The sequence below is a fragment of the Neoarius graeffei genome, chromosome 9 (genome assembly GCF_027579695.1).
Source record: "Neoarius graeffei isolate fNeoGra1 chromosome 9, fNeoGra1.pri, whole genome shotgun sequence".
NCBI classification, from domain to species: Eukaryota; Metazoa; Chordata; class Actinopteri; order Siluriformes; family Ariidae; genus Neoarius; species Neoarius graeffei.
In genome coordinates, this window is record NC_083577.1 from 70581531 (window position 1) to 70609155 (window position 27625).

The 27625-nt window shown below is 42.2% G+C and overlaps 1 protein-coding gene across 6 annotated transcripts in view; it reads right to left on the reverse strand.

The window, feature by feature from the left end:
• pard3bb (par-3 family cell polarity regulator beta b) overlaps positions 1-27625 on the reverse strand; it is a 920021-nt gene that overhangs the window by 446294 nt on the left and 446102 nt on the right. For all 6 annotated transcript variants that reach the window (XM_060930186.1, XM_060930187.1, XM_060930184.1 and 3 more), the window contains 3 exons: positions 15132-15526; positions 6840-6979; positions 6533-6661 (listed from right to left, as the gene is read on the reverse strand). In XM_060930186.1, the coding sequence (XP_060786169.1) occupies positions 6533-6661; positions 6840-6979; positions 15132-15526 (664 nt within the window). The remainder of the gene's footprint in view (positions 1-6532; positions 6662-6839; positions 6980-15131; positions 15527-27625) is intronic.

Below are 27625 nucleotides of genomic sequence, written 5' to 3' on the forward strand. Positions count from 1 at the left end.
AGAATGCTGATATGAAGAGTGTGTGTATGTACGTATTATAATAATAATAATAATAATAATAATAATATTGGCTGGCTTTTTCATGGTCTATCAGATATATTCTGGGTGCGATTTGCTGGGGGGGATGGTGGGGATCATCCCCCCCTCTGGTTTTTATCTCTGCTGAAAAAAAATCCTCGGGGACAACCCCGTCAATAAAACAAACAAACCAAAAAAAAAAAGTTGACATGACAGGCATGTTGTGACACAGTTTTCTATGGTCTACATTGCACTCACTTTCAAAATGACCCGAAGTGGCAGCTTTGATGTTCACGAACGTCCCCATTATTGTAGATAATAACAATATCCAGAGTGTGAACGTGGATTTAGCGCCATGAATCACATCCTTATTGATGAGCGCAACAGAATGAATGTATCCACACTGACAGCCTTCTTTTCCTCGCTGTCAATGGGCCAGACGTGCGTTCCTTCCCTGCTGAGAAATTCGCAGAAATGTGGATTAAAGAAGGGCGAAACGCGGCAGATAGCACACCGACGGGAAAGCAGAAAAGGCCACATGAACTGCGCCATCAGAGCAAACTGTTCATTTAGTATTCATGTATTTTAGTGATTTTCGAGTCACTGTCCATTTAATCCGGAGGGAGAGAAACATCACAGCAACGCGACAAGCAATGCGAACTTTGTTGTGTGTTAGTGTTCGTGTATTTAGTCAGAGAGATAGGAAGATGAATTTACTATCTCTGATTTAGTGTTCGTTTTCATTTAGTGTTATTCATTTGATATAATCGGATGTTATTGAGCTGTTAGCCTATTGTTACCTTAATTTTGTGACGTTTCATGATTAAAAAAAAACCCAAGCCATCCCCCCTTCTGGTTTTTTGACAAATCGCACCCTGGATATATTTCATTCAGCTAGCATGATACTGAACTCGCCTTCGACTCTTTGAATATCATGCTAGCTGAATGGAATATATCTGATACACCACTCAACACCAGCCAATGTTGTTTAAATATTATATAGACAAGTGTTTTACTAGGAAACAGGCCACTCGTATTTTACATATGAGCTACATCCAGGACATGGAGAACCAAAGCGGTGACATAAATCTCTATATGTCTATATATTTGTGAGGAAATTGATGAATTGTTTTGATAAATTTGGGTACTTTTTGTTTGTGAATGTGTCTAGATAATAAAAAGAAACTCACACGTAGGCTTGAAGATATGAAGTTTATCTTCTCATATTGAAAAACTCGCATTGTTCATACGAAATAGATCGCAGATCTGAGTGACATATTTAAATAATATTGGCTGGTGTTGAGTGGTCTATCGGATATATTCCATTCAGCTAGCATGATACTGAACGAGTCGAAGACTCGTTCAGTATCATGCTAGCTGAATGGAATATATCTGATATACCACGGAAAAAAGCTAACCAATATTATTATTATTATGATACATGCACATTCCTTTTGGGTGCTGAACGTGTCATGCTCTTTCAAAATTCTCTCAAAAGCTTCCATATTTAACGAAGCAAACCTGGCGGCCATGTTTGTTTACAAATTGTCGCAGTCACTCGTGAGCACGGAAGTTTTACGTCTCTGAAGGTTGTCTTGACAACCATGCAATATCGTAAACCAGTGGTTCTCAACCGGGGGGGGGCGCGGAGGTACTCCAGGGGGGTCGCGAGTCGGCTTCATGTATGGAGGAAAAAAAAAAATCTGGGGCTAACAGGCTATAGTAGCTAAGCAGATGCAACACACTGACCCATGTCAAAATGCAGGACATTGGACTATTACATACAAATCAATACTATTATAAAATCTATCATCAATCTATCATAAAATCTTGTGTGTAGGTTATTTTAAGCCCGTGACGCGAACATGACGCAACGTCACGTGAGTGAGTCTGCATACCGTGGCCACCGTGTGAGTGCTTGCCACACACACACTAGTCTGGTTTCTTGCCGAGTTAACTCGTGCCGACTCTCGCTAGTCTACTATCATCAATCCATCGATACAGCGCAAAACCCAAACAGTCTTTTTAAAGACTACTACCCCACACTGTATTTTTGCTTTCCCCATTTCAGCTCTACCCAAATAATTTGTTGTTTTTGTTGTTTTCTTACTGCTAGTCTACTATGGATAATGCTACTACTGCTGCTACTGCTACTACTACTACTACTAATAATAAAAATCTAGCCCAGGGCTATCTATCTATCTATCTATCTATCTATCTATCTATCTATCTATCTATCTATCGGTCGATATAAGGTGCTGTAGGTCGGGTGGCGTCACTGCGGGTGAGTGTGTTGGGGGGGGGATGGGGGCGGGGCGAGAAGAGGGGCCCCCAACTGCAATGAACCAGCTTTGGTGGGGCCCAGGTTGCAAAAGGTTGAGAACCCCTGTCGTAAACCATATTCAACGCTCATTCTCCATTGGGTAGAGTGATGCAGGATAAGCGATATGCTAACAATATTGCACGTGATCAGACCAAATGAATGAAACCCGCTAGAAGGGAATAGAACACGTTTTTATGTATTCCAGAAAAAAAAGTGTCCTGTATGGATAATAATTCCCGATATTTCACTCCGATGACGTCCCTCCCAGTGTTTTCCTGCTGACTAGACATGCGTTGTCAAAATGGCGAACCGGTTCAAAATTAAAATTCTTTTGATTAACCCCCCCCCCTTTGGGTGGATGTGTCCATACAATAAAAAGAACATTACACAGGGCCGTGAAGATATGAAGTTTATCTTCTCGGGTTGAAAATTAATGTTCACCACTTGAAGGGAAACTTCATATCTTCGCACGACTTTGTAATATCCTCTATTTATTATTTTTATTACTAGTAGTCGTATTACGGATTGCTAATTAGGTTTAATTTTTAACAGTGCTATTTTCCCCTTTTTGAACCACTTTCTTAGACTTTCTTGCTCAGACACTCTATCCTCATGCTCAACAGACTATTGGTAGCATGGCGGTGTAGTGGTTAGCGCTGTCGCCTCACAGCAAGAAGGTTCCGGGTTCGAGCCCAGTGGCCGGCGAGGGCCTTTCTGTGTGGAGTTTGCATGTTCTCCCCGTGTCTGCATGGGTTTCCTCCGGGTGCTCCGGTTTCCCCCACAGTCCAAAGACATGCAGGTTAGGTTAATATGGGACGGCCTTGGGCTGAGGTGCCTTTGAGCGAGGCGCCTAACTCCCAGCTGCTCCCCGGGCGCTGTTAGCATGGCTGCCCACTGCTCTGGGTATATGAGTGTGCTCATTGCTCACATGTGTGTTCACTGCTTCAGATGGGTTAAATGCAGAGAGGAATTTCACAAGCGTGTGATGAATAAAGTTGTTCTTAATAAACAAATTAGTTTTGATTGTTACTGTATATTTTGCCTTGTGACAAACTTGAGCTAGTTCACTTGTAGTTACCGTAACTCGCCGACCAGCTATTTGCAGTTCAACATCATATATATTCAAAGAACCTGAAATTCTTGCGCCAGTATATCAGTGGGCTGCGACAGCTTGCGACAAATTGCAAATGTCATTCGCGAGAGAGTTTCAAAAGTGTCTTGAAACATTCGCGGGGCTTCTCAATTTCCTCGCATGAGTCGCAAAGTGTCGCTCCTTTGTCGCTGAAATTTTGAACATGTTCAAAAAATTTGTGCGACAATATTTCTCTCAAAATAGCCGCAAATGCGTCGCTGGTGTCGCGGACCCTTCTCAAGTCAGTTTCCGTGAGGCTTCCTCTACTTCCCTGCCTGCCGAGGGAAAGCCGGGCTGCGACAGCCTGCGACTAATTGGAGACGCAACAACTGCGGTAAAAATACGTGAATATCAATTCAGTGTGATTCCAAGTGAAAATTGTCGCTAATTCGCATATTTTATTGCAACTGTTGTGTCTCTAACTAGTCGCGGGCTGTCGCAGCCCGGTGAGATACTACCGTATTTTCTGGACTATAGAGCGCACCTGTATATAAGCCGCATCCGCTCTATTTTAAAAAAAAAATATACAAGCCGCACCGGGCTATAAGCCGCAGATATCTATGTTGAAAAATTAGATATTTACTGCATGTACAGAACGATTTTGTACTGTAAATGTACATGTATGTACCTGAACAGATTCTTTCCGAACAGTGCCTTTTAACACGGCAGCAACTTTGCTGATTAAAACGGAACAGAACCAAGAGAAAATAACCGGTATTTATTTACCTTCATTTCTCCTGTGTTTGAAACCACAAGTCACTTTAATCATCTTCGCTGGATTTGAAAATAATTACCAGTTAGTAATTTGTCGTGCGTGTTCTATCTGCTAAAGATCTGCTAATTCTTCTTTGCATTGATTTTTCGTCTATCTTATTTTTGATTCTACTTCCGGTTAGAGCGCCCCTAGCGGTGGAAGAAAAATCCACAGAATAGCCGCACCTTTGTATAAGCCGCATGGTTCAAAACCTAGGAAAAAAGTAGCGGCTTATAGTCCAGAAAATACGGTACCCTAAATGTGAGTAAAAGGTGCAGAAATATTGACCTTTACTTTTACAGCGTTTAGCACACGCCCTTATCCACAGCGACTTCTAGAAGTGCTCCGTAGTCTTGTAAACAAAAACATTTCCTCATGCTGGTTTAAATAGTTTTAGTTTATTATTCCTTTTATTGCCGTTCCTTTATTTAAATTGCATTCGTATTAATACTATGATTATTGCATGGGTGTAATGTTATGTATCTATATAGTGTCCTTGGATAATCTGTAAGGCAATTAAACACAATTCTACTTGATGATGAGGATGATGAAAAAGAAGAATAGGTCAGGGGTCGAGAGAAAATCCATTTCTTTATTAGTAGTAATTATTCCTCTTTTATGTGCATGGTGAAGAGGAGTTCAGTAAGTTCTTGTTTTAATGGTTTGAAAATGTCCAGGGGGTAAAGACTGATGAGTCATCAGCCCCTTTAAAGTGCATATCCTGGACCAAATTCGTTTTTTTTTAATGAATGTATGTCCCTTTACACACTCCTCCAGAAGGGTAATTTTGCACAAGGCCATCTGTCTACAGCAGAAAAAAATAAAATAACAAAACGCGTCTGGAAAAATCCCAAGGGAGTCTGGAGCCAGATTCGTGACGTCACCTGCGGAAGCGCCAGCAGGCTGCGCGAGCTTGCACGGTTTCAGTGCACAGCCTGTGTAGACCAAGTTTAGCAGCGAGCGATTTTGCACTGAAATATGGAATCGTCACCTGACCGCAATGTTACTTCACCTTTGGATGACGAATGTAATGTTGCTACACCCTCCTACGATACATCTGTTAACCATTTTAATAATTACGTCATAAGGTTGAAGAAATTTGCAGAAAAACCACCAGGTCGTTTTCTCATAAACAAACCAGCGCTGACGTAGGATTCAGAAGGAGGCGTCCTGAAAATCAATGTTTGCCGGGAAATCCAAATGGCAAGTTTTTTCAGAGACGGACCAATTCACCTCAAATGGCTTGATTTCAACTGAATTTTTCTGGTATTGCGCAAGGTAAAAAAAAATTGCACAAAATGTGACAGATATTTAACCCAAGTTTAATATAAAATAGAATTACATTGATCTCGCTCCGGAATTTACCCATGATATGCACTTTAAGTGGACATACTGTAACTGTTGCAAGGTTATGACTCAGGTGGGGTTTACATTAGACCGTATCAGCGGATCATCAGATTAACGTTTTTAAAACGATTAGTGTGCACACAGCAACACCAATACACGATTCGCGTGCACACAGCAACGCCAATACACGGATACGCTCGGCTCCGCAGGCATCCTGCGCTCCAAATCACTCCGCCCTGAACAGCGAGTGCCCTCTGGAGGGTGCGCACTCCGGCCCTGCGCAGCTCACAGAGCGCGAGTGAAGTGCACAAGCAGTAATTCGGGACTGAGCCGCTGTGTGTGATCCCAGCGCATATCACTTACCACTTGCAAGTGGAAGGATGGCAAGCCTAAAGACAATCATAACTACACAATGGGCAGTATTTGCATCAGTATTTGCAGTATTTTCATACTCTTTAATGAAAGGTGATACAAGGCGGAAGTCCGCGCCGTTTTTCAGCAGTCGCGTCACATGACCAACGCCAGCGAATCAGGAAGGTGGATGTCACAGTGACGTTGTCCAACGACGACGCCAGCTAGAGCTCAGCACAGCGTATCCGCGTATTCTCAATGTTTACACAGCACCGGAGCTGACACGATCTGGATTGAATACGTGGACCCTGGCGGATTCCCGTTTCCCGGCGTTTCCAGGCGTTTTAATGTAAACGGACAGTGCATCCGTGAAGAAAACGAGACAAATACGGTCTAATGTAAACTTGGCCTCAAAGACAGTGACGTAAAACGAAAGCAGAAAGTCTTGATGTGAAAATGGAGGTATGTACAGTGACGGTGTGTCCATTTTCTTGAAGAAAAAGACCAGAGAAATGGAAAGCTTTAAAGGAAATGGTTTATTAGAAGAAAAAAAAAAGTAGAAAGAAGGTTAAGACTGTCTAACAGAGCAGAGTCAGACGTGTCTTACCAGCTCTCGGGGCAGGAATAACTCCTCGTGCCTCGCCACCACCAGACACACACCGTCTCCCTGCTTCGTGCTGCGCAACATGGCCACCAGCTCCTCCTGGGTCCGGCCCGTGATATCCACACCATTCACCTGACACGCACAGAGATAATTATAATTAAAGCAATATTTTAAACCAGTCATGCTTCCTACCTCGCACTTTCATTAAGGGAATACTGATAAATACTATTTGTTATGAATTGAAGTGTCGTTATGTTATGTGCATCACAGTAAAAACTTCAGCGGCGGCTGAAAAGTAAAGAGGTTTCACCTCTAAGATTCTGTCTCCAGACTGCAATCGGCCATCCTTAACAGCGGCTCCTCGAGGGAGGATGTTTTTGACGAGGATGGGACCGGGCCCATACACTGACGAGTCTCTGGTTACCACGGTGAAGCCCAAACCCTCTGGACCTGCCCACACACACAGCAGTTGAGAAGACAAGAGGAAGGAATTTTGTTGCTGAGGCGTATTTGATTTTTGAAAGTTGTACACTAAATCGAGATCCACACAAAGCTGGGAAGAAGCGGGTCTATTTTATTGACTCTTAAAACCGTGCAAGTGCACAATTATTCTGAAAGCCCGATGATCAATCAATCAGCCTTGCCCGGTATTGATCACAAACCCAGCGAAAGTGCAGATGGAAAATGTAGTTATTGCTAACAATTCAATTCAACAGATAAAGGGATTCAGGAAAAATTATTTTTTTTAAAACGGATGGTGACTGACTGCATACAGTTTGAAACTCGTACGAAGACGACCGTGTGTGTGTGTGTGTGAGAAAATGCAGAGCTGCAAACTGCTGCTTCGGTGCATCATCAGTGCCGGACTACAGTTTAATTTCACGTTTGAATTCATCCATCATAAAGACCTGAGGCGAGGGGCTGGGTGTGATCCCTGTTGCGAATTATGATCCATGACATGTTTAGCAGTGGAGATTTTGGATTTTTTTTTTTTGCAAACGTGTGAAGCAGATGTACTAATGCACTCACTAAATCACGTCACGAGAGCAAAGGACGGATAATTAACCACACAAACTGTTTTATAAGCAATTGCATGTTTCACTGTTTAACATTTACATATTCTTTCGCTGTTATTTATAACATTTAGCTCAGGGAATACGATGCGAGGCTTGCTCGGTGAGCATGATCGAATGGTGGAAGGGATGAATGCCGGTTTGGTCTGACAGCATAGCTGAGAAAAGAGGTATTAAAGGTGTGAGTGTGCCTGCAGTGCTGTGACCTCTGCTGCAGCGCCTCTTATCAGGGTCTCTGTGCTGTCAGGATGACTGATGGGTAGATTAGCGAACAGCCTATCGCCTGCTGGGTGACATGAGCCACGTCTTTTACAGAGGATACAACCGTGCCGACGTCCCAGCTAGAGGAAAGCGGAAAGGAGCAGTGATGGACGGAGCAAGGGTGAGGCAACAAATGATCTTTAACACGGCCTCGTATGTTCTGGCACGGAAAAAAAAAACCCTCAGCACGCCGGCAAGTGGACCACAGGAAGTGTTGTGCTGGTGTTTTATGTTGGTCATTTAGCACAATCCCTTTACAGTCAGCAGTTTTCTGTTGTTGCAATGAATTCAGATCATCAGTAATGGCAGGATCAATAAGAACTTAATAGACTTTGCAGGCTGAAATTATGGCTTCATCCATTCAGCTGCACGCTTGCACAGATGCACAGGACAAAGGAAGGAAGGAAGGAAAGAAAGAGGGACAGGAAGAAAGTATTCAGAAGGAATCAATTTCCCCTCGCTTCTATTTCCTGCTGCACACATTTATTCGAAATAAACAACTAAAAAACACCTGCTGAGACGGGTGTGGGAAGAGTTACGGCTTACGCTGGCAACAATCTCTATCTGTAAGAACTAAATCCTGATTTTATGTGATTGGTCAGCAAGTGTTGATTAATTACAGCGTCCTCCACAATTATTGGCCTCCTTGAGAGAGAAAAAAAAATGCACCTGTTGAAGTTGCTTCATCTCACACTGAAAAAACGAGAAAAATCCAACCTTTAATTGAAATACGTTTGTTCAGAGAAAAACGAATCCCTCATCAAGAAATGATTTAAAAAAAAAAAAAACATACATGTGCCACTATTATTGGCACCCCTGGAAATGATAGTCAACACAATTGTAACTGAAGCATGTTTCCCATTTAAATTATACATTTTTGAGTTGATTGGAGGGGCGGCATGGTGGTGTAGTGGTTAGCGCTGTCGCCTCACAGCAAGAAGGTCCGGGTTCGAGCCCCGTGGCCGGCGAGGGCCTTTCTGTGCGGAGTTTGCATGTTCTCGCCGTGTCCGCGTGGGTTTCCTCCGGGTGCTCCGGTTTCCCCCACAGTCCAAAGACATGCAGGTTAGGTTAACCGGTGACTCTAAATTGACCGTAGGTGTGAATGTGAGTGTGAATGGTTGTCTGTGTCTATGTGTCGGCCCTGTGATGACCTGGCGACTTGTCCAGGGTGTACCCCGCCTTTCACCCGTAGTCAGCTGGGATAGGCTCCAGCTTGCCTGCGACCCTGTAGAACAGGATAAAGTGATCGAAATTTTGTCATAAAAGTCATAAAATAGCAGCTTTTTCCATAACTCTGAGCTCCTGGTGCCACCATTAAACTTTTGAATTTTGTCAAGATATTTCACCCAGTGTGTTTTCTTACCAAAAGGAACATAAAAACAAAAATGCATCACGATCGGAGGAACTTTTCATTTTTAGGGGGCAACTGATGCACCCTAATGGCTCTAAGGAAAAGAACCCGATCCAAACTGTAAAATATGGTGGAAGTTCTGTGATGTTTTGGGGCTGTTTTTCCTCCAAAAGCCTGGAAACCTTGTTAGGGTACATCTGAAATCAAAATCTGGCTGCCTCTGCCAGGAAACTAAAACTGGGTCGTGATTGGATCTTCCAGCAGGACGATGACCCTAAGCACGTGTCCAAATCAACACAGAAATAGTTCACTCATCACAGAATCAAGCTTCTGCTATGGCCATCTCAGTCCTTTGACCTGAACTCCATTGAAAACCTGTGGGTTGAGCTGAAGAGAGGAGAGCACAAGAGAAGGTCGAGGACCCTGGATGATCTGGAGGGATTGTGTAAAGAGGAATGCTCTCAGATGTCCTGCTCTCTATCTCCAACCTTATAGAACGTTATAAGAGAAGACTCGGTGCTGTTTTACTGACAAAAGGAGGTTGTACAAAGTGTTAACTGCAGGGGTGCCAATAATAGTGGTGCACGTTGAAAATAATTATTTACTGATGAGGGATTTGTTTTTCTCCGAATAAATTTATTTTAATTAAAGGTTCTCATTTTTTCAGTGCGAGATGAAGCGACTTCACCAAAAGGTGGATTTTTTCTAAACCTTATTACTAATCTTTACAAACGGTGCCAATAATTGTGGAGGGCACTGTATCTATAACCACAGCTCTGATAGTACTGCAAGCTGCAAGGCAAATGACAGGTTTATATTAATGCTCTCGTCCTAATGTGTTAGCGTTTCTATGGTAACGATTCATTCGCAGGGACTTGTCTGGTGATGCTCCACACAATTTCATATTTCATCCGAATAATAAACTCAGTGTTTTTATTTAACAAAGAAAAAAAAAGTCTCTGATATGGTGAAGTTTTCTGTTAGGATATGTTTTATTTAACCTTTACGGAAGGCGTCTTCAGTGTCCGCAATTTGTAAAAGTGACGTCAAGTTGTCAGGCAGTAGGATATTGTGCTTGATGGTTTTTCATTAACATAATAAGACTGAAAATAATGCAGCTCAAGTCTCAGGCTACATCCACACGACAACGGAAATGAGATTTTTTTTTTTTAAATATCGCGTCCACATGGGCAACGGATCAGTAAAATTTCAGGTACATATGGCAACGCAACGCTTGCTGAAAACGATGCAATACACATGCCACACCTCTACGTGCGCTGTAAGACGGTCCCATCGGAGACACCAGAACAATAGAAGAAGTAGACGCATGCGCATAAACCCCTTCTTCTGTAGCATCAGCAACATAAAGTTTTGATTATTAATCAGTAGCGTAAAACGAAAGACACGGAAAGAGGAATGAACGGGGGTAGATGGAAGCCGGTACACCAACATTCTGATATCCTCCAGAATTCTTTAATGGTCCGGAATAAATTGAATGCTACACGTTGATGGATTACTTTGTTCTTCTACGCCCTTTTTGAGGAATGTATTGTCGGACTTAAACCAACATCTGAAGAGGTGAGATCGCTCCTTTTTTTCCCTATTTTTGCTGGCGGGATTGTTTTTGTTTTTGGAAAGTGCACGGGCGGTGCGTGGTTTGGTACTGCTTCCGCAGTGTTTGGACTAAAGACTCTGCCCTAAGGGCTATTCTCTCACTCTCTCTCTCTCACTTTGCACCATTACACAATAAATATTCACAGTGAAAATATTTTGTAAGCGCGTTTCATGAACCAAGTTATAGGATTTGTTGACAACTCGCATCGAGTTCGTTACACTTCTACCCGGCGTGAAGCACTGACAGTCATGTGGTTGTGACGTCATCGTAAACAAATCCGTTCTCCTCATCCAGACGACTTCGCAACGGCGCCGTTGCCAGATTTTTTCACTCTTAGTAGAGCAGGTTAAGCAAACCATCGTGCACTTTGTGATATAAGCATGAAATTTGGCATGATTGTTGCTTATAGGTCACTTTTTCAGAAAAAAAGTGCTAGCCACGAAAAAAATTCAATATGGCGGCCATTTTTCAAGATGGCCGCCAGACGCATCCTCGTTTCATGTTTTTGTTAAGAAAACACAGAGCAAATTGTTATATAAACATGAAATTTGGCAATAATGTTCTGTGTAGGTCATGTTATTAGTTCAAAGTGCTAGCCCTCCAGAAAATTCAATATGGCGGCCATTTTTCAAGATGGCCGCCAGACGCGCACCCATTTTGTGGCTTTGTTAAAAAGCCACAGTGCATATTGTCATATGAACCTGAAATTTGGGAATAATGTTCTGTGTAGGTCATGTTTTCAGTTGAAAGTGTTAACAGACCAAAACATTCAATATGGCAGCCATTTTTCAAGATGGCTGCCAGACGCACATCCCCGTTGTGTGGTTGTGCTCATGTGTGCCCCTAAAATGGACTGCTATTGCCGGGATGGCAGTAAGCTCTCATTGCTTACAAAATATCCCAAATGGCTTGCGAACCACACAGCCTCTGGCAGTCAAGTGTCCACCCTAGCCTTCCAGAGCCGGCAGGGGTGATTTTGCAGATAGAAGTGGTGCGAAAGGCAGGTATCTGGCGCCTCAAAACCAGTTGCTCTTGGCAGAAGAAATTGAGTAATGGCACTAATTGGAAGGGGATGAGGAGGACGAGTAATGGCACCTACTGGAACAGGACTATGAGGACGCCGAGTAATGGCACATCTTCTGGCAGTTCATAGGGCGTAAGAAGAGAGTGTATGTCGCTCACTACCAGTGCACACTGGTGACAGACACTGACTGAACTTTGGGCCTAGCTATGCTGGCGATGGCAAAGTAATCCAAATTCAAATGGTCTACCAAACTTCACTTTGGACAGTGGTACATATCCATTCATAAATCAGAGCTGGCAAACCATTTTTATGGTAGGGGGCATTGTCTACCTAAAACTGTGTAATTGGGTGCTGGGGGAGGGGGGGTAGCAGTTCAGGGATAAAAGACAGATCTCAGCAATGGATATTTTTGTCGATGTCATAGATTTGACCAAGTTATTTTTCACTGTTGAGCATTAGCACTATTTTCGTTCACTTGTTTTTCTCTGAAAGGCCTATGAGCATGCTGGAAAATCATGTGACCAATTCATTTGGGACTATTTGATGGAAGGATCAATCAGCAAGAAACAACTCTTGGAGCTTAGGAAAGATATGGGAATTTTCCCAAAAAAGCATTGGAATGTAAGGGTTTCACAAGATTATCCACTGTGAAAAATAGGCTTTTCATCATGCCAGATTGGCTAATTGTGCAATCATTCTGTTTTTCTGCATGTAATTCAGTATTATAATGGCAATAAATCCAAAATGTTTCATTGAATTCATCTTTTGTACTTTGACACCAGAGCAAGACCACTAACGGGGGATTTTTCGGCGACCATCTTGAAAAAATGGCCGCCATATTGAATTTTTTGGGGGGCTAGCACTTTTAGCTGATAACATGACCTACACAGAACATTATTGCCAAATTTCATGTTCATATCATAATTTGCACTGTGTTTTTTTAGCAAAACCACAAAACAGGGACACGTCTGGCGGCCATCTTGAAAAAATGGCTGCCATATTGAATTTTTTTCGTGGCTAGCACTTTTTTTCTGAAAAAGTGACCTATCAGCAACAATCGTGCCAAGTTTCATGCTTATATCACAAAGTGCACGATTTGGAGCAAAATCTGCCTTAACCTGCTCCACTACTGGAACCCGTTCTCAAAAGATTTCGTTTTGGGGCACCAAAACGCCGGTGCCGTGTGGACGCCAGGCCGAAACGATAAGCAATTTTATCAGATTCACCTGAATCCGTTGCCGTGTGGACAGGGCCTTAGTTTTAAATCTTATTTACTGCAACAGAGAGAAAAATGTTGAGTGGATGGCAGCTTATAGCTGCTACCGACCGTATAACGCAAGTGATGAACATGAACTAACGTGCTTCACAGCAATAAAAGGAACAATAAATGGACAAAAAAGTATGATGCATCATTTTTAATAAATGAAAAATTGTAATAACTGGCAAATTGCTGTGGCGTATAAGGGGAATAAAGTGCTTCAGGACGTGCCGTTTTAAGAAAGCAATCCACTTCTGCATGGAAACAGTAACTCAACTTCATATCAGGCCCAGATGTGGATTATTTTCCTTCAATAACATGCGTCATCATGTTTTATTCCTTCCATGAATTATAGCGTGTTTGGTTCCCTTCTTACATTCAAGTAGAAACAGCGTTTTTCAACAGCAAATCACTTCACTTGGTGGCAAAATAATCCCGCCTCCCTCAGGCTTGTAGTCCTCGAGTCCAACTCCTGCCCTGATTTTAAGGACTCATGACTTGACTTGGACTTCAGCACTGATAACTCGGACTCGTGCATTAACTGCATTCGGACTCGTAAATTGGAGATTGTAAAGACTCTCGTCTCTGCGAGCCTACCACACAGATTTAATACTTGTCATTTTTAGGGCATACCTAACAACGTGTTTTCTTTCTCTCCCCCCCCATCTGTCCCTCTGGGTTGCATGTTGGTCCTGGGATTGAGATGCTGGCCTCTTCTGCCCCTCGGACCTGCTTGATCCATCCTGGTGCCCTGTGTCTGGTCGGAGTTTTATCGCCCCACTCCTGTGAAGGACGGCCCCATGAGGACAGTTGAGGGTTATACCTGTTAAAACTGTTAATATTATAGTCAGGCTGTCTGTTGTTGCCCAAATGAGGATGGGTTCCCTTTTGAGTCTGGTTCCTCTCAAGGTTTCTTCCTCATGTCGTCTGAGGGAGTTTTTCCTTGCCACCGTCGCCACAGGCTTGCTCATTGGGGATAGATTAGGGATAAAATTAGCTCATGTTTTAAGTCGTTCAAATTCTGTAAAGCTGCTTTGCGACAATGTTTATTGTTAAAAGCGCTGTACAAATAAACTTGATTTGATTTGATTTGATTTGAGATGAGGACTCGGATTTTTTCTTTTTTTTTTTTTCTAACATGCCGTAATAATTTGGCACAAGATATTTATATCTACATTAATTTTTATACTAATTTTGCACAAGAGAATGCACATTCACCTGTTCATACGTCATGTTCAGGAACAAACTAACGTTAATGGCGCTAAAAGGCCTGGAGAGAACGTCGCTAGGATTGTCCGTTTTGCTTATACAGACTTCTCACATAGCAGTGGGGAAAAAAAGCACTGCTATGTGTTCGATATGTAGAAGAACTATCGAGGAAACGACGGCGACAACCTCGAACTTCAATCGTCATTTGGCAAGACTCCACCCAGAGAAGGAAGTGACACGCTATGTTCATTGCTCTGCTGATAGCGGGGGCTTGCTTGCTGACCGACAAACTAGCGAGTGTTAACCCCCTCTCATGTTATTTGCCCTGTTGATAATGGGCGGGGCTTGCTGAGCGATGAACAAGCTTTTTATCTGTAGCCTATTAACTAAAACGGGGCAGTCGAGCAGTAACGTTAGTCCAACACAGCAGCAGAGACGGTTTCACATAAAGACAGCAGCAGCCACCGTCTAATGGCGCCATTGGAGTCTTGTTCTCGGACTCGACTCGGATCAATCGTGGACTCGAAATTTTCTTTAATGACTCGGACTTGAACACTGGGGACTCGAGACTGGACTTGGACTCGAGGTTTAGTGACTCGACTACAACACTGACTTCCCTGTCTCTCCCTCGAGTTGTCACAGAAGGGTTGTTTAGGTCCACAACTAAATGCTCTTGCTGTGTTCACACCTGTCTAAAGGCACCTCACTGAGTAGGTAACCACACCAGGCAGGACTAAACGCTACATCGGCAAAAACACATTAATTTTCTCCACATTCTCTTGGACCATCATATCTCACCACACCTACATACCTTTCTTCAGATCAATTTTGAGTCTCTTGCCTCCCTTCTTGGAGGAGAACCCAACCAGAGGTGAGATGGTGTGGCTCTTTTTGAGTAGCGGGCTGCTGCTCTTGCCCCTTGGGTAAAGACCGATGGGAAGAGGGGAACCAAGAGAACGGCTCTCCACATTGGTGCTGCTGCTCTCCTGAGGTCCGGCTTGTCTGCCGGAGGAGGACTCCGCAGGTCTCACCATGGGCTTCACCTTCAGAGGAGGAGGCTCTTTGGGCCGGGGAGTACCATCATGGCTGTCAGCGCTGAAAAGGTGGCCAATGAGGTTCTTCTCAAAACGCTCTTTATTGGCCATGGGGAGAACCTCTAAACGTACAGCAGGCGAGCGCATGGCCTGCCGGAACACTTCCTGTGACCTGTGCACAAAAAAAAAAAAAAAGGAAGTGGGGTAGAGAAGAAGGAAAGAATGGCAGCCACACTGAGAAAATGGCTAAAGTTTCAAGACTCTATAGTTCCATAAAGCCTTAAAAAAAATTACACAATTTGCGATTATGTAATGTAATGAATAATGATGCTGAATCTGAAGACAATTAATGAAATGTAATATTTCCATTTATTTTAGTTGAGCTAAAGCTCATTCCAGAGACAGCGTAATTGGGGTGATGACTAACGAGCTCTACCCCTTACTAATGACAAAGCAATCCTTCTTTCTCGTTTGTGTTAACCAATTCAATTTCAGACTCATCCATCCATCCTAAATGTAATAATAAAATTACTGTAGCCTTCTGTCTGACTGATCTGCTCCATGAAACACATATGGAATATGAAGCTTACGTATAAATAATTCATATAATAAATGTAAGAGCAAGAACACTGCTGCAACTGAGTGACATGTCATCATATAAGGACTTTACATTTAGTTAAATTACTTTAAAGAGCCTGGAGATACTGCCTTAAAAGACAACAGGAATCCAAACGCATTTTCTTCCATTATGTGACATTTGTTCCATTTGGAAATAACATCATAAGCTATTCTGGGCTGTATCGATCAGGACTGGATTTGTGACAATGAATGAAGGGGTCACATGTATATGCGGTTTATAAGCATCTCATATCCTTATGTATCCATGTTAGACGAGGCAGAGCAGGGACGATTGCACTAGTGTTGCTGTCTGCTAGTCGGAAACACAACGAGACCATCAGTGACAGCGTAGCTCACTCCGGCCCCATGAGAAATCAAATCTGGGTAGAAGTTATATGCGCCCTAGGTACCCCTACTTTCATTCCAGAATCAATCAAAATCGGTCAAGAATTGAGGGAGAAGAAGCGATTTGTGTGGAAACTGCTCGTTAGGGCTTAGTTACTCCATATCTTTATTATTAATAGCAATTATGCAAATTTGAGTAGAAGCTACATGCACCCCAGGCAGACCTACCTTCCTGCCAAAAAGAATAAAAATCGGTGAAGAATTGAGAGAGAAGATGCGATTTTCGTGAAACATGGACGACATTGGACGGACGACACACGATGGTATAAGCTCATCGCCTTTCAGCCGGATGAGCTGCTAATGGGAGCATGCTGACCCAACATTTTCTGTTAGATGATGTGTGTTTGGGAGAAGAGAAGGTCAAACAGCATGATCATATCAAAGACGTGATACCCGAGAAGACAAACCACAAAGAACCCTGTATAGAAATCGATGGGAACAGTCCACAATGCCGAAGAAAGGCTTGTAGTACTCGAGTCCGACTCGTGCCCTAATTTTAAGGACTCGTAACTCGACTTGGACTTGAGCACTAATGACTCAGACTCATGCATTAGGACTTATAAATTGGAGACGAGGACTCGGATTTTTTCTTTATTTTTTGCAACAACATGCCATAAAAATTTGGCACAAGATATTTATATCTACGTTAATTTTTGTAGTAATTTCGTGCAAAAGTGTCACACTTGCACGCCTTGGCATGTGCCTCAGATAGACTCTTGGACGTGCTCCGGACAGTGTGCGTGCCAAGCGGACTCTCGCATGCACCGTAAACAACTCGCACCTGCACAGGATTAAGGCACAATCATTGTGCCTATATAAAAACTGTGAAAACACACTTACTTTGCAAAGTATTGAGTTGCATTGCTGACACATTACCAAGCCTTATTTGGTTTCCTGATTTCCTGTTTTTCGTCTTTGCTTCTGCCGAGTCTACGATAGCCTGTTTGTGCCTCGCTCGACCTATTGCCCGTTTCACCGTTTTATGATTTTGCCTGCCGTTCTGGATTGTTTACCGTCTTCACTTGTATTAATAAACACACCTTCTGCACTTACATCCATCTCCCAACCATCTCTGACAGAATACTTCACAATCCCTGAGAAAGAGAAGCACGTTCTGTTCATGCGTAATGTTCAGGAACAAACTAATGTTAATGGCGCTAAAACAGCCACCGTCAAATGGTGCGGTTGGAGTCTTGTTCTCGGACTTGACTCGGCTCGAAATTTTTTTTAACTGGACTTGGACTGGAGGTTTAGTGACTCGACTACAATACTGGCCGAAGATGGCGGTTGTACAGACATATCCCGCACCTCCCCCCAAAATGCCAATCATCTGTTGAACGGGAAAACAGATTAAGCCAATCATGTTGCTGCACTGATGCAAGCGCACAGTTGTGCATACATAATAGAAGTATAGCAACCTTGCGCATGCATAGTAGAAGTATAACCTGTGGGGGGGGGGCTTTTTAAACTTTACTGTGGGGAAGAGTCACCTGATTTGACCGGTGATTCCATACATGTAATTTTTATGTCCTGGTGACCATTTAAAGTGCAGTCATGTCTCTCTTGCCATTCATTTAGATAGGGGCCTGATCTTGTTAGCCCGAACTAACTGCCTGGGGTGTTACCAAGATGGCTGCCATGTGGTGAGACTTGCCTCTAAGGACTTTGATATAGGGGTCGACCGATAATCGGCCTGGCCGATATATCGGGCCAATATTCTGCATTTTTAGGGTTATCGGTATCGGCCATAATTTCCACCGATATGCCGATAACATGCCTTTTTGCAGCCATTTCGTTCCTAACACGACCGTCACTGCACGTCCTTTCCTGCACTCGCCTCTCCGAGTTCAAGAACACAGTCCCGCCCACCACAACATCTGATTTGTTTGGCACATGGGATATAGCCAATCGACACGTGTAGCTAAATGCTGTGAACTGTTTCAAGGCGGCCGTACGGGCACTCGGGCAGAAGCGGCACAAGGGATACAGCCAATCAACACGCGTAGCTAAATGCTGTGAACTGTTTCAAGGCGGCCGTATGGGCACTCGGGCAGAAGCAGGTCCCACTTCAAGGTAAGGACACGCTGCTTTTGCTGCAATAAGTCACAAACACACAAGTTGCAAAAGCACAACATCATTATATGTTTACATTCTTCATCTACTACTCGTTAAAATTGTCCATTTGCATCTGTGTAGCCAGGCAAACTTAGCTTACGGAAGGAAGCACTTGAATTAGCCTACAACCAACTAGTCTCGCTGAAACTACATGTAATGCTTCCTTCACTACAATATAATCCTCCTAAATTGGGAATATTAGGCTTGGGCATTAAAAGCATTAGAATGTAGATGGTTACATGTTAAGTTGTTACATAATAGGGAGTGATAGCCGACTTTATGTTTGATTTTATTTTTTTAAAAATGCTGCAGGCAGCTCCCTACACTTGATTTGTTATTTAAAAACTACTTGAAGTTGGTAAGTCTTACTTAGTTCTTAGTGTAAAAGAATCCAGAGTGTATTTTCATTTATTTTCCACTGAAAATGGTGAGCTGTAATATAGTAGGGAGTGATTTATTTTTTTATTGGTGAATATTTTTATTATTATTTTATTTCTCATTTTATTCTAACTAATGTTTGACTTTATTGTACAAATGCTGCTGGCATCTCCCTGCACAAAATTTCATGTTCAATTTTACAATTAAACATACATTTCATGGATATGAAGGTCTGTGTCAGTGTGTGCTATGTTTAATTTCATGTGAATTATAATGTTTACATTTATCGGTTGCACATATCGGTTATCGGCATCCCAATTCCATAATACTCGGTATCGGTCCTGAAAAAAAACATATTGGTCGATCCCTACTTTGATATTCTTTTTAACGGTCGCCTGAGGGGCTAACAAATCTCTGTTCTCTTCCCCGTTACAGATTTATTTTGGGGCTATATGAATCTCCCCAGTGACACATCCTTGAGCGCTCCTGTGAGGACCGTGCAATCATTCAGCGACGTGATCTTCTCAGTCTGCAAGCCGTCTCTTATGCGCCAATATCTTCAACCATGTTTGGACTTCTCAGTAATGAGTCTTATACTGTGAGCAACAGTCAATGAGAGTCCAAAAGGAAACAATGGTCAGCATAATATTTTAGCTTAAGAAATTATTTGCTTATTAGGAACAGCAAAAATAAAGACAAAAAAAAAACAAAAACGTAGGATTCCTGGCAAAGCATGGTATAAAAATAGCTATGTTTCTTGAAACTACATCTCCAGTTCTCTTTGCAGAACAGTTCTACTGTGGCAAGAAGTTTCAAATGAACTTCTTTAGCATTAATTACAATGAATTTCTGTTCATGTGTCATGCTTCTCTGTTTATCTTTGCAATTTCGAATAGAAACAAGCTGCAAGAGTGAATGAATAAGCTCTCTGGGTGTGTATTACAATAAACACAGTGTGACCGTGAGTGTTGCTGGAATCAAGGCCAACACGGTATCAGTTCTTCTCCAGCTGTGTGTGGGAGAAAATGAAGACCATGATGATGAAGAATTTCTTGTGTAATACAGAAAGCTGACCATGTTTAGAAGTAGCTATGGGAGGATCTACAGTGGCATGCAAAAGTTTGGGCACCCTTGCTGAAAATGTCTGTTACTGTGAATAGTTAAGTGAGCAGAAGATGAACTGATCGCCAAAAGGCATAAAGGTAAAGACGAGACATTTCTTTTCAGCGTTTTATGCAGGATGTGTGTATTATTTTTGTTTTGTACAATTGGAGAGTGAAAAAAGAAAAGGAACACCATGTGAAAGTTTGGGCACCCCAATACATTTGAGTTCTCAGGTAACTTTTACCAAGGTTCCAGACCTTAATTAGCTTATTGAGCTGTGGCTTGTTCAAATTCTTCGTTAGGAAAGGTCAGATGATGCAGATTTCAAAGCTGTCTACATTCTCTGACTCCTCAAACTTGTCCCTAAAATCAACAGCCATGGGTTCCTCTAAGCAACTCCCTCGCATTCTGAATAATAAAATAATTGATGCTCACAAAGCAGGAGAAGGCTACAAGAATGTAGCAAAGTGTTTTCAGGTAGCCGTTTCCTCAGATCGTAATGTTATTAAGAAATGGCAGTTAACAGAAACAGTGGAGATCAAGGTGAGGTCTGGAAGATGAAGAAAACTTTCTGAAAGAACTGCTCGTTGGATTGCTAGAAAGGCAAATAAAACCCCTGTTTGACTGTAAAAGACCTTCAGAAAGATTTAGCAGACCCTGGAGTGGTGGTGCACTGTTCTACTATGCAGCGACACCTGAACAAATATGACCTTCATGGAAGAGTCATCAGAAGAAAACCGTTCCTGCGTCCTAGCCACAAAATTCAGCGTCTGAGGTTTGCAAATGAACATCTAAGCAAGCCTGATGCATTTTGGAAACAAGTCCTGTGGACTGATGAAATCAAAATAGAACTTTTTGGCCACAATGTGCAAAGGTATGTTTGGAGAAAAAAGGGTGCCAAATTCCAGGAAAAGAACACCTCTCCAACTCTGAAGCATGGGTGTGGATCGATCATGCTTTGGGGTTGTGTTGCAGCCAGTGGCACAGGGCACATTTCACTGGTCGAGGGAAGCATGGATTCGAATAAATACCAGCAAACTCTGGAAGCAAACATCACACCATCTGTAAAAAAGTTGAAGTTGAAAAGAGGATGGGTCCTACAATAAGACGATGATCCAAAACGCACCTCAAACCCTACAATGGAATACCTCAAGAGGCCCAAGCTGAAGGTTTTGCCCTGGCCCTCACAGTCCCCTGACCTAAACAGCATTGAAAATCTGTGGATAGATCTCAAAACAGCAGTGCATGCAAGACAGCCCAAGAAACTTGTAGAACTGGAAGCCTTTTGCAAGGACGAATGTGTGAAAATCCCCCAGGTAGGAACTGAAAGATTATTAGCTGGCTACAAAAAGTGTTTAAAAGCTGTGATACTTGCCAAAGGGGGTGTTACTAGGTACTGACCATGTCAGGTGCCCAAACTTTTGCTTCGGGTCCTTTTCATTTTTTGGTATTTTACACTTGTAAATGATGGAAAAAAAAATGTAATCTTGCGGAAAATATTAAAGAAATGTGTCATCTTTACCTTTATGCCTTTTGGTGATCAGTTCATCTTCTGCTCACTTAACTATTCACAGTAACAGACATTTTCAGCAAGGGTGTCCAAACTATTGCATGCCACTGTATGTTAATTATGTAACCGATGATGTAACTTGTGCTTTGAATGATTTATTCATGTGTTAACTTTTATATACTCATGGAAAGGGAGAAGTCCCTTCATAGCACTCTGAGGTAAGGCACAAGTGGTACTGTACGGTTAGAGTGGCTACCTGGGCTTGTGAGCAATTACCGATCGACTAAAACATTTACTTGAGCACATTCAAGTGTTGGTAGTGATTTCTCATTTTGCAGGTGAATTTCTACCACGCTCCTCAAACAATCTTTCCTCCTTCCTTTCTCTTATATCTCTTTTTTTTTTGTTTTGTTTCTATATTAAACAATGCAGAAACTGCCACCACAGCCAGCTGCTCTTGACAGTCGCATGATAGCCCTTGTGTTAATTTTTCATAAGAAAACAGGATTAAGGGATCAAGCATGCTTCGTCAGGGATCTCTCCAGGTAAAAATACTGTAGTGGGCACACTGCTACATCCACAAAACAACAAATCACAAGTGATTAGTCATGTAGCAACCCCAAGGAACAAGCAGACCCAAACCATGACAGCAAAATGGCCCGGCAGCACAAGACTGCCACCAGAATATCCTTTAGAGAACTGAAGGCACATTTTTTTTTAATCATCAAAATTCTATTTCTCTCATTTTATTAAATATACAGTAGGAATGCATTTTTGATCGCTATTTTGTCGCTGCTATCGCAAGTTATGAGTGTTTGAAATATGCTATGTAATATATATCAGTCCATATGTCAAAACGATGGCCGTAAACGAGATTCGTTGAGACCTGTACGAGACATCGTAGGACGGAAGTAAAACGTACAGCGGAAATCAAAGTGACCGACATCTGCCGACATTGTCAAAAGACGCGCGCGCCCTCTTTCGAATGCTGATGTAATCCAGCCGGAAGTTTTGTTTGTTTTGATAGCAATCAGGAAAGTTTGAAAAAAGTAGGCAGTAATCGTCATTTAAACTCGTTTTTGTGCAACATTTCATTTGGAAAACAGTTTTCAAAATGGCGGCACTGACACCTGGCTGACACTTCACGTTTCGAAGTCTTGCACAAGTCTGGTGAAGATCACGTGGATAAGCGACGCCTGCCATGGACCAAACGAACTAAATTCAACACGGCTAAAAACCGAATAGGCCGACAAGTATAACATTTACTTGGAATTAGTTGCCAATACGAGTCACGATATAAGGTTACGAAAACCGAAACCGTAATTGAATAACACGTTAATTAAGAATTAAAGCAAGTTTAAAAATGACTTCAGTTCTCCTTTAAAGCTACTTATGATAGATAATCAGGTGGCTGCACTTCATCTCATCTCATTATCTGTAGCCGCTTTATCCTGTTCTACAGGGTCGCAGGCAAGCTGGAGCCTATCCCAGCTGACTACGGGCGAAAGGCGGGGTACACCCTGGACAAGTCGCCAGGTCATCACAGGGCTGACACATAGACACAGACAACCATTCACACTCACATTCACACCTACGGTCAATTTAGAGTCACCAGTTAACCTAACCTGCATGTCTTTGGACTGTGGGGGAAACCGGAGCACCCGGAGGAAACCCACGCGGACACGGCGAGAACATGCAAACTCCGCACAGAAAGGCCCTCGCCGGCCACGGGGCTCGAACCCGGACCTTCTTGCTGTGAGGCGACAGCGCTAACCACTACACCACCGGTGGCTGCACTTGTGTGCGTTATGATAATTAGGGCTTGTACTATCGATATCGATCATGTTTAAATGCTGGACTGGTACCTTTTAAAGATTTTTCTTTCCCCAAACAATTAATGTTCAAGTCTCACGCTTCCTTCCGTAGATATTATCACCTGGATAAAGCAAGTTTAAAATGACTTCAGTTCTCCTTTGTCACACACCTGTACGCTAAAATATCTCCTTTGTTTGATGCAATAAACAAACACATTCACCTCATACCAACCACAGCACGGTGTAGAAGAAAACAAAAGGGGGTGAGATCAGCTATTGTTACAACAACAAGTGTGATACACTCATGTTCCGGCATGAGGGGGAGCACTGAGGAGCTTTCAAGGACCAGGGCTGCTGGATGAAACGGATGTTTCTCCTCGAGCCATGTTACCACGGCTTTTGAAACCCGTCCGATGCTGTGATGAGCTTAAATAAGCCGAAGCTTCACAACAACAAAATGAGAAGAGTCTGTCGATTTTTATGCCCGTGATAAGACCGACACAGTGGTGCTTGAAAGTTTGTGAACCCTTGAAAAATTTCTATTGAAATTTCTGCATAAATACTACCTCAAACATCACTGGATTTTCACACAACTCCGAAAATTACAAAAGATGAAACCGATTGACCAAATGAGACAAAAAAAAAAAAAAAATCATGCTTGGTCATTTACTTATTGAGGAAAATGATCCAATATTACACAGCACATATCAGCGAGTGGGGAAAGTATGTGAATCTCTAGGATTAGCAGTTCCATTGCCCTCCATGATTATTGGCACCCCTTGTAAAAATTAGTAAACAGAGTTAGAAAAAATTCCAACTTTTGGTGAAGTTGCTTCATCTGGCACTGAGAAAAATGAAGAAAAAAAAATCCCAACATTTAACTGAAACAAATTTATTTAGAGGAAAAACGAATCCCTCATCAATAAATATTTTCAACAAAAACACATTCCACTATTATTGGCATCCCTGCATTTACTATTTTGTACAACCTCCCTTTGCCAGTAAAACAGCACCGAGTCTTCTCTTATAACATTTTATAAGGTTGGAGATACAGAGCAGGGCATCTGAGACCATTCCTCTTTACACAACCTCTTCAGATCATCCAGGGTCCCAAACCCTGTCTTGTGCACTCTCTCCTCTTCAGTTCAGCCCACAGGTTTTCAATGGTGTTCAGGTCAAAGGGACTGAGATGGCCATAGCAGAAGCTTGATTCTGTGGTCAGCGAACTATTTCTGTGTTGATTTGGACACGTGCTTCGGATCATCGTCCTGCTGGAAGATCCGATCACGACCCAGTTTCAGTTTCCTGGCAAAGGCAGCCAGATTTTGATTTCAGATGTCCTGGTATTTCATGGAGTCCATGATGCCATGTACCCTAACAAGGTTTCCAGGCCTTTGGAGGAAAAAACAGCCTCAAAACATCACAGAACTTCCACCATATTTTACAGTTTGGATCGGGTTCTTTTCCTTATAGCCATCCTTCTTTTTACACCAAACCCACCTTGAGTGTTTGTTGCCAGAAAGCTCAATTTTTGTTTCATTAGACCAGAGAACACAGTTCCAGTCAAAGTTGCAGTAACGTTTCGCAAACTTCAGGTGCTTATGTTTGTGGTTAATTGACAGAAAAGCCCCCGCCGACATACCTTCCAAATAATCTGTTGCCTTCACTGGACATGGGGGCAAAATAAACTTGAATCCTCTTCCAGACAAGTCTGTAACAGTTCCAGTTGGTGTCCACTTTTTATTATTGGCCTAACAGTAGAAATGGACATTTTCAGGCGTAGTAGCTATTTTTTATAACCATTCCCTGTCTTATGAAGGTCAACACACTTCTCCCTCATTGGTTGGTGTGTTCTTTTATCTTTCCCATGTTGCTGGATGACTAAGGGAATTTGGTCTTCTGTGCCACCTCAAATTTGTTCTTCAGTTCAATCAGCAAGTTAATCAGCTTAAAGGAACAGTCCACCGTACTTCCATAATGAAATATGCTCTTATCTGAATTGAGACGAGCTGCTCCGTACCTATCCGAGCTTTGCGCGACCTCCCAGTCAGTCAGACGCGCTGTCACTCCTGTTAGCAATGTAGCTAGGCTCAGCATGGCCAATGGTATTTTTTGGGGCTGTAGTTAGATGTGACCAAACTCTTCCGCGTTTTTCCTGTTTACATAGGTTTATATGACCAGTGATATGAAACAAGTTCAGTTACACAAATTGAAACGTAGCAATTTTCTATGCTATGGAAAGTCCGCACTATAATGACAGGCGTACTAACACCTTCTGCGCGCTTCGGCAGCGCATTGATACGGAGCTCAGATATCAATGCGCTGCCGAAGCGCGCAGAAGGTGTTAGTATGCCTGTCATTATAGTGCGGACTTTCCATAGCATAGAAAATCGCTACGTTTCAATTTGTGTAACTGAACTTGTTTCATATCACTGGTCATATAAACCTATGTAAACAGGAAAAACGCGGAAGAGTTTGGTCGCATCTAACTACAGCCCCAAAAAATACCATTGGCCATACTGAGCCTAGCTACATTGCTAACAGGAGTGACAGCGCGTCTGACTGCGTCTGACTGACTGGGAGGTCGTGCAAAGCTCGGAGAGGTACGGAGCAGCTCGTCTCAATTCAGATAAGAGCATATTTCATTATGGAAGTACGGTGGACTGTTCCTTTAAAAATTCCTACACACTCCAATCAACTCAAAAATGTACAATTTAAATGGGAAACATGCTTCAGTTACATTGTGTTCACTATCATTTCCAGGGGTGCCAAAAATAGTGGCATGTGTTTTCGTTGAAAATAATAAATTCTTGATAAGGGGTTTGTTTTTCTTTGAATAAACATATTTCAATTAAAGGTTGGATTTTTTTTTTCATTTTTTCAGTGTGAGATGAAGCTACTTCACCCAAATCTTTACAAGGGGTACCAATAATCATGGAGGGCATGGAGGGAAGTCTATCATGGCATGAATAAGGAGATTTCTGAGAACCTCAGAAGAGAGAGCGCTACTGATGACCATCAGGTTGGAAAAACCATCTATAGAGAACTTGGACTCCATCAATCCACAGTCAGACAGATAGAGGGAGTTCAAGATGATTGTTACCCTCCTCAGGAGTGGATCATCAAGAAAGATCGCTCCGGGAGCAAGGTACGGTCTGTAAAAGTCTGCAAGGTCAGCAACTAAAAGCTTCTCTCACATTGTATAATGTTAAATGTTCATGAGTCCATCATCAGGAGAACACTGAACAACAATGATCTTCATGGCAGAGTTGCAAGGGGAAAACTACTGCTCTCCTGAATATATTCTTCAACACTAGTGCCTGACTACAGTTGCCCAAGATTACATGGACAAGCCAGAAAGCTAGTGCAAATATTTTGTGGATGGACAAGACCAAAAGAGAACTTTTTGGTTTAAATGAGAAGTACTATGTTTGGAGAAACACTGCATTCCAGCATATATCTCATATTCCTTTTATTCTATCCACATTTACTGGATATAAGCAATCGCACGCTCTGATTGGCTAGTCTACTACCAGGATATCAGCTCATATACCATGAGTAGAGAAAAACAAAATGGCGGTGCGTGTTGCTGAACCAACCGAGAACTAAATAAAAACGATTCAAAAACAAAACCCCAAAAAATACAAAAAAAAAAGCAACAAATTATGGAATAAAAGTATTTGATGGTAAAAACATATCTTTTTTTTTTAATTATTTTTCAAAAATTATCACATTTTTCACAAATTGCTACTGTCATTTCACTGGTTTGTTCACATTCTAAGTGGAAATGATTTTGTAGAACGTTTTGTATAAAAGCTCTCATTTATCGAATTTGCAAAAAATAAAAATGCTCCATTCCTCAAAATCCAGTGAATGTGGATAGAATAAAACAGTGATTCAGCTCAATCGTACATGGCGTGCCTTGTCGGCTATCAGTTCACGTACAACTTGATTTAGTGGAATAACTTAAAGTGCTGATGACACGTTTTTGACATCTTTGGCGATGTTTTATAACATAAAAAGTAATTCCCGATGATCCATATATTAATTCACGAAGGCGCCTATTTTACAAGTTATGATAAAAAACGCAGCTATTTGGGCAAATTTGACGGGGCTGCAGCACCCAGGAGACGAAAGAGGAGGAGGAGCTATATGACGTCAGCGAAAGAACCTTCCTCCTAACTTACCAGTTTGTTGTTGATGCGAGACGTGTTCAGTTTATCATTATTAGTATTATTATTATACATTATTATAATATACCGTATTTTCTGGACTATAAGCCGCTACTTTTTTCCTAGGTTTTGAACCATGCGGCTTATACAAAGGT